Here is a 7974-nt window from a genome sequence, read left to right as displayed (position 1 = left end):
TCTTGACAAGTCAGAACAAAAAGTGAGATATCTTAAATTTATTTTTTCACCACTCATAATTTAATTGTTGGTATCTGAAATACGGTGGCTTGCAAAAGTATTTATAGCACTTGAATTTTGTTTCATATCTTGTCACATTACAATCACTAATATAAATACATTTGATTGGAGTTTAAGGTGAAAGACCAACACAAAGTGGGGTACAATTGTGAAGTAGAAAGGAAATTATACATGATTGAAAACATATTTTATAAATGAAAAACTTACACTTCACAATTGTACACAACTTTGTGCTGGTCTTTCACATTAAATTCCAATAAAATATATTTATGTTTGTAGCTGTAATGTGACAAAATATAGAAAAGGTCAAGGGATACTAATACCTTTGCAAGCCACTGTGCATGTTGCTACAAACATCATTGTATACTACAATGAACTACTGATATACAATTTGTCATTTATTCATTTACAATAAATGACGTCAGATTGTAATTGGAAATATCTCAATGAACTAATATGTAGAGTCATAAACCTATTTCTTATAACTGGAGCGTGAGTGTGGTGAAGCCGATTTTATGATAAAATAGCTTACCATAGAGAGTTCCAGCAAAGTTTTCGCGTGACGTATCGTCCGCTGATTGGCTGTGTGTGATTATGCTAACTAGTGGGCTGGCCCCAGGAAAGGAGTAGGTGACGTCAGGTCGGACGTTGGCATAGAGTGAAACAAACATGGCGACAGAATCGAGTGGACTGGGCTTTCCTCTGACTTTATTCGTGTTTTTGTGCGTGTTGGCGGGAAGGGAGGCCGAGGCAGCCACTCTGGAGTCCAAGGGCGGCACTCAGATATTTGGCATGCGGCTGGAGAAGAGCGACAAGCCGGCCGGGATCACCAATGAGGGGATGATTCAGGTGACCGAGGGCAACGAGTACCTCTTCAGGTTCTACGGTACTCACTTGTTACCCAACATCTCGGCGCTCATCAGGTTCGCCGAACTTGATGAAGACGAGTACCAGTCTCCTAACAGGACTTGTCCCGAACACTCGAATGGTATGGTAGTGAAAGGGAGCATGCAGATAAACTACCGTAACAACGTCGGGGTTGTCAACATCACCGTGAATAAGCTTCGAAAAGACGAAGATAAGAAAGTGTTCGGATTGTGCATCCTCGACCCCCAGGAGAAGAACAAATGGTTACTTCTGGAAGGCCAGGAGTTAAGAGTTCTGGTGGTGGAGGAGGAGAGCACGTCCCTGATGCCCCTCTGGCTGGAGGTGATCCTCATCTGCTGCCTGTTGGTGCTGTCCGGGATGTTCAGCGGGCTCAACCTGGGGCTGATGGCGCTGGACCCCATGGAGCTCCGCATCGTGCAAAGCTGCGGCACGGACAAGGAGAAGAAGTGGGCCCGGAAGATCGAGCCCATCCGCAGGAAGGGCAACTACCTGCTGTGCTCACTACTGCTCGGGAACGTCCTGGTGAACACTACCCTCACTATCCTCCTGGACGACCTCACCAAGTCCGGAGTTGGAGCTGTGGTCGCCTCCACCATCGGCATCGTGATCTTTGGAGAGATTGTGCCCCAGGCGCTGTGCTCCAGACACGGCCTGGCAGTGGGTGCCAACACTATCCTGCTCACCAAGTTCTTCATGCTGCTCACCTTCCCCTTGTCTTGGCCCATCAGCAAACTCCTGGACTGCGTTTTGGGCCAGGAGATCGGTACTGTATATAACCGGGAGAAGCTGGTGGAAATGCTGAAAGTAACCGAACCCTACAACGACCTGGTGAAAGAGGAGCTCAACATGATCCAAGGCGCGCTGGAGCTCCGGACCAAAACGGTGGAGGACATCATGACGCCTCTGGGCAACTGCTTCATGATCAGCAGCGACGCGGTGCTGGACTTCAACACCATGTCGGAGATCATGGAGAGCGGATACACGCGAATACCCGTCTACGAGCACGAACAGTCCAACATCGTGGACGTCCTCTTCGTCAAAGACCTGGCCTTCGTGGACCCGGACGACTGCACCACCCTGAAGACCATCACCAAGTTCTACAACCACGCGGTCCACTTCGTCTTCCACGACACTAAGCTGGACGCCATGTTGGAGGAGTTTAAGAAAGGTTTGTGGGAATCTTATGTTGTTGCTTTGAAGAGTTTCCCCACATTAAGATGGAGAACAAGAAACTAACTCTTTATTTACTAACAGGTGAGGTGTTATCAATAACTATTTCTAGTCATCTAGAGAATAATTCTATCGATTATTCTCACGATTATTCGGATTGATGTGCAGATTTTTCATTCAATCGCTTAAGCTGGTTTTTATACATCAGAAATGTATATAAAAAATCCAATTAACACTAATTATATCTATGACTGCAGTAGTCAATTAATTGGATTAATGTGCAGATTTTTCATTCAACCTTTAAACCTTTTTTATACAGCATTAGAAATGCATAAAAATCCAAATAAACAAATGATTCAATTCCAGTTTAAAATAACAAAACTGACATTTTTGTAGAAACTTTTCCTCAAACTAACATGAAGAACAGAAACTATCTCATTACTTACTGACAGCTGTTGCAACTGACACCATTAATGCTGTGTTTATTGTAGTTAACGATTAATCTGGCGATTAATCGGATGAATCTGCAGGTTTTTCACTCAACTGCTTTTTATACAATATTAGAAATACATAAAAAAAAACATTTTCAATAAGAAAATCTCAATTTTATGGCCTAAAATGCAGTAGCAGCTTTCCTTTTGTGAATGCTTGATAATTTGTAGCAAAGGATGCATCTGCAGCTAAAAAGTACTCATAGCTCACCTTTTGTTATGCAGTTATTAATCAATTAATCCAAAAAATAATCACCAGCTCAGCCCTACACTGTTCTGATGTTCAGTCAAGCAGAAAGTGCCGAGCTTTTCCCATGTGAGAAATATTTTTTATCTGCTACAAATAATCTGATGTTCACTAAAGAAATATGATATTTTTTACATTTTGCACAATAAAATGTTTTATTTAATGCTATTCATAAAAGGAATTGAATTATTTGCTTATTTGCATCTGCAGAACGTGCTCATTTTTAAAAATCTGATTTATCGAAAGAATAATCAAGAGATTAATTGATAACTAAAATAGTCAGTATGTAGCACTTTTTCTCCGTCATTGTTTATTGTTGCTAGGAAAAATATTCTGTACCAGTCAAAATCTAAATCACGAGGTCAGAAGGCAAAGAAAATTGGCCTGGAAAAGACGGATTGGCGCATGGCTAATCTAGGAACAGAGAGGCAGTTATGGGCAACAGATCCAGCAGATGAGCTGCAGCAGCTCCAGTTACTGAAGAAGCCAAAGCTGGTTCTGATAGAAACATGTCAAAACAAGTCAGACAGCACAGACCTGTCAGGAGGACCTGCTGGTCATAATGTTATGCCTGAAGGGGGCTTATTGTTTAGCATTCAGATAGTATCTGTTTCGTCTCGTTTAAAGCTTGTGCAAAACTTTGAAACTGTTCTGTCTTTCCAGACTCTGTTGTGAGGTTTTAAAGGTGATCTTGATCACCAGTTCAGCAGAAAGTCTTTTAAAAATGTTCTGAATTGGGACAAATTTAGCCTTTGTGACGAAGGCTAAATTTGTTAAAAGTGATGGTTGGACTAGATTAAAAAATTTCAAGTTAACTGCAGGGTCTGTAATTGATTAGTGGAAAACCATATATTGATAAAACAAGCAACATTTTCAATTCAAACACCATTTTTAAATAGTCATGAGCCCAATAACAAAAAATATTTATAGATTTTAATCTGTAATTCCGGTTATTCACCCATCAGATTGGTGCAAAGTGTTAGCGTTAGCTGTGCTGCTGCTACATGTTAGCATTGAGATGCTATTTTAGGCTTGAATAAATTTGCTGCTAAGCTAACTGCTTTTAGCACAACTTCAATACAACAATATTTTTTTTCAGCGTCCTGTCAGATTGTGTTTAGAAGCAGAAATTAGTTTGTGCGTCAGATTTACGGTCAAACCAGAAAATATAAAGGTTCCGGGGGGAACCTTTGTATATAAAGAAAAATAAAATAAAAAATGCAGTAAATTGCGTTAAAACTTTTAGCACATCAACATCTATGTAATTAATTAATTGAAAATAATGCATCAGAATGCCAACCCTACGCTTAGGTGCTCCACTCTTTAAGATCAGGAACCTGAATGAGGGATGATGATAATGTAGCAAAAAAGCTAATAAAAATATTCCTCAAACATGGTAAAACACTGAACCAAGAAAAGTGTAGCAAGACCCTGAAAAACACAAAAAATATTGATCAGTAACTGGTTTATTGGTTGTGAAAGATAAGTTAGAAGTGCTGACTAAAGACTTTTGAACAATACTGCACTTGTACTCTGCATGTAGATCAGACAGCAACTTGTGTTCACTCCAGCACAGCAGCAGCAGCTTTTGGTTGATTTTAGGAAGAAGTGATGAGCCGAGTCTGTAATGAGCCAACCGCAGGAAACGGTAACTGGTGGGTACCAACATGAAGCCCTTAGTCTGGAGACATGAAGGAAATGCTAGTTTGCTGTATTGGTGTTTAGTGATTGAACTGGGAGGATTACCAAACAGAAGGTCTGTTTGAAGCGTAAACAGTCATTATCCAAAAACAAAAAAAAAAAAGTTGCTGTTTTCACCTAAAGCTGTGTGAAGACAGATTATTCTGGTAGCAGCTTGACGAGTTTCACAGGTTACATAAGTTAACTTTTCGTTTTTTATGCATCCAATCTGCAGCTGGATCATAATTTGGTCTCAGTGTGACATAAAATCTGCCCAGGAGGCTTTGGTGTCATGTCTGTGTGTTGACGTGGTTTTAAAGGAAGCGGCTGCATGGCATGCATTTACCAAAGCGTCTGTGTCTGCTTCTCATGCGCTGTTGTTTCTGTTTGTCTCAGGTCCCTAATTAACAGACATAAATCAGGTTTAGAGCTGTTGTGGCGACGCATGGCGCTGCGTGACATTTGGCAAAAGAAAAGGCTCTGCAGCTCATCTACGAGGGCTCGGCCAGGAAGGTGGGAGGCTTTGGTAACAAGCTGCAGTCTCTCTTTATAAACACCCATAAATCTGCCAGCAGAGGATAAGTTGCTGTAATATTAATGCACAGTTGCTTTGTGTCAATTCCCAGTGAGAATCATATTTTTATTACATGATCTTCAGTGCGTTTAGCAGTATTCTAATCTACATGACCATTTGAAAGGAGGCTTTTCATGCACAATTAGTCAAGAAAAACTTGGATGGAGAGCTGACTTTTCAATAGAGCTCCATTGTACTAACTTCTGAACAGATGTTAAAGAAATCTATTAACGAAGTAGTTAAAGTTAGTATATTTATTAGATTAGTGGGATTAGAGAATACCTTGTTATTAAACTGAAAATGCATGGAGTTATTAAACATGGTCAACAAGAGAACAGGTCCTCAGACAGAGCCTGGTGCTGCACAGCAGCATGTCTATGCTCCATACAACTATTTAAAACTTGATTTAATGTCGGTAACCACCCCTATAATCACCTATATTTATGATAAACAATCCATATTAATGGAGTTTGGAGGTGCAGGCTTGTTTCAGAATCGTTCTTTTAGATCTCCAGATTGGATAAAGTGTTAAATGCAGAACGTTTTTGCTCGTTTTAACTCGAAGGCTGAGGACTGGCAGCAACATCACGACAGACCGTTAAAGTCACTGCTGGAGTGATTGTGTGCTGTGGTTCATGTACGAACGGATCTTATCAGTTTCCTGCCAACATGCAACAAACATTTTCTTATCTCTTGTGAACTGATCAGTTTTAGTTTTGAGCAACAGAAGCTGTTTTATTTTGAAATCATCTCAGCAGAACATCAACCACTAAATGTAAAAAATCATCGCTGGGAGCTTTAAGCCAGAGATGCTGCTCAATGTTCTTCTTACCTGCAGCACTGCGGTCAGTGATGGATGTGATTATACAGAGGAACTGGCCTCCTGCTCTGACCCGACTCCCCGCCTGCATCTCGAGTTCCTCTCACCTGCTGCTTGGCATCGGTTACCACGGTGAAGGCATCCAGCGGCGTCAGTGTGTGCACACATACAGCTCTCCTTATGGTCCAGCGCTCCAGTTATGTCAGATTTACGGTTTTACCTCGTTAAATGTACAACGCACTGCTGTGATTTCTCTGCGTTTTGCTTCCCGTTCACCTTTCCGAAGGACGGAGGAGTGAGCTCATGCTTATGGCGCAAGATTTTCCACTCACTGGAAATTCTAAAAGTAAACCTATAAGTTATAAGTATTATTTGTTTAAGCTGATTGTTTTACCGTTATAACATGTGGCGGTTTATGGATATGAGACATGAGGCGTAAATTTAAAAGGTACACAACGACAAGTGAAGCATGAAGGTCTGGAGGCACGAGGAACTCTGTCAACAGTCGCATGACGCAGCCTCAGCTTCTGAGTTATATTGCTCCTACATTAAAGCCTCTATCTGATAAAGCAACATTAGTTTTCTGTGGGTAAATTAACCGTTATTTGGGTTAAATAAGTGTGAGCAGTTTACTATAACTTCTACATCTAAACGCAGGGCTCCCCCAGTGTAACGTAAGCCTGGCGGGCCACCAGGCTTTACTTGTGTCCCCATCAGTTTAAGTGTTTATTTATTATAGATTTTTTTTCATCATTTACAGTGTTACATGTTAAAGAGTCTCTCTGGATAAACGGTTGATAGTTTTAATTAGTTTTTGCTAGTTTTTTTGTTAGTTATTAGTTTAGTTTTGGTTTAGTTTTTTATTTGTTATAGTACTAGTTCTTGTTTTTTCATACTTAAGTTTAGGTGCAGAATTCAAAAAGGTCAAAGTACGGTATTGTGATTATATACACATCAATTGGGATACAATTTTCTAAAAATGTTTTCAGTTATTGTTGAACTGACTGACTCTGGTGTTTTCTCTCAACTTATGCGAACTAGCTTAAGTGGAGAGCCGTAATTTGCCGACAGCTGTTGCAAACTGCTTCTGTGTTTAAAAACATAAATAAAATCACAGCAGGTTGAAAGGCGGAAAAATACGTAAACACACAAATGAAAGATATTTTATCTATAATTTCAGTATGTTTTAGTTTTATAAACACACAACTAACTGGAACAATATAGTTCTGCACTCTAACAACTTCAGCAAGTAAAGTGACAAATCATGGATAAAAGATAAAAAAAGGGATGAAACAAATCAAGTGCAACAAGTTAATATTTATTTTAATAGTTCAGTGTTTTAGGAACTAAGACTTTGTAGTCAGTGTTTAGGTTTTGTGAATAATTTCTTCCTTTAAATGTAATTTCCTAGCAATATTTTCAAATTTCCTGTCGACTTTAAACTTTTTTTTTGGTAAGGCGCTGGATGACGGCCTTGCCAACCCTAGCACTGGATTTAGGACGTTTTCAGGGGAAAACCCTGTGAAGTAGCTTCAGTTTTATTTATGCTCTAATGATTGGACAGATTGACTTTTGAGTGGATAAGCAGGTTTCGTATGAGACTAAGCATTTTTAACTCCAACGCTTCCAAGCCTTTGAGGACATGACTCAGCCTCCGTTTTGTTTGTGGTTGTCAAGGCAGCTTATCCGGGTTTGGGAACCAAAGCCAGCAGACTCCTGCTCTGTTCACTCACCATGTGCGAGTCATGTGGTTTGGCACAAACATATTTCTGGAGTTATAATGTTTTTTTTAAATTATGAGAACACTGGTGTTAGTTCTCATTGGTACATTCAGCCTGCTGTAGTTGTTTAAACCATCCTGACACTGATGAGGCTTTGATAGATACGCAGAGTTTATGTAATATTCACACAAACTCTGATCGTACTTTTTGCGTTACTAGTGTAGAGTTTTATTTAAAAAGAAGGAATTGGAAAAACGGTAGCACAAGCTGGGGTACGTTATTTTTGCTGTGACGTTCCAATTAATCAGAAAGTAGGTCATGCT

General features: G+C 40.0%; 1 protein-coding gene across 6 annotated transcripts in view; it reads left to right on the top strand.

Annotated features, from left to right (window-relative positions):
• The first annotated feature begins 683 nt into the window (after positions 1-683).
• Positions 684-7974, top strand: part of LOC103470685 (metal transporter CNNM4) — a 37681-nt gene continuing 30390 nt past the window's right edge. For 4 of the 6 annotated variants that reach the window (XM_008419314.2, XM_008419313.2, XM_008419312.2 and 1 more), the window contains exon 1: positions 685-2116. In XM_008419314.2, the coding sequence (XP_008417536.1) occupies positions 730-2116 (1387 nt within the window). In that variant the 5' untranslated portion in view covers positions 685-729. Of the gene's footprint in view, positions 2117-7974 lie in introns of all 6 variants that reach the window. The other 2 variants (XM_017306561.1, XM_017306560.1) reach the window with 1 other exon arrangement.

Source organism: Poecilia reticulata, linkage group LG9, assembly GCF_000633615.1.
Source record: "Poecilia reticulata strain Guanapo linkage group LG9, Guppy_female_1.0+MT, whole genome shotgun sequence".
In the NCBI taxonomy this organism is placed as follows: Eukaryota; Metazoa; Chordata; class Actinopteri; order Cyprinodontiformes; family Poeciliidae; genus Poecilia; species Poecilia reticulata.
The sequence above is the reverse complement of the archived record's forward strand: the minus strand, read 5'-3'. Positions and strand labels throughout refer to the sequence as shown.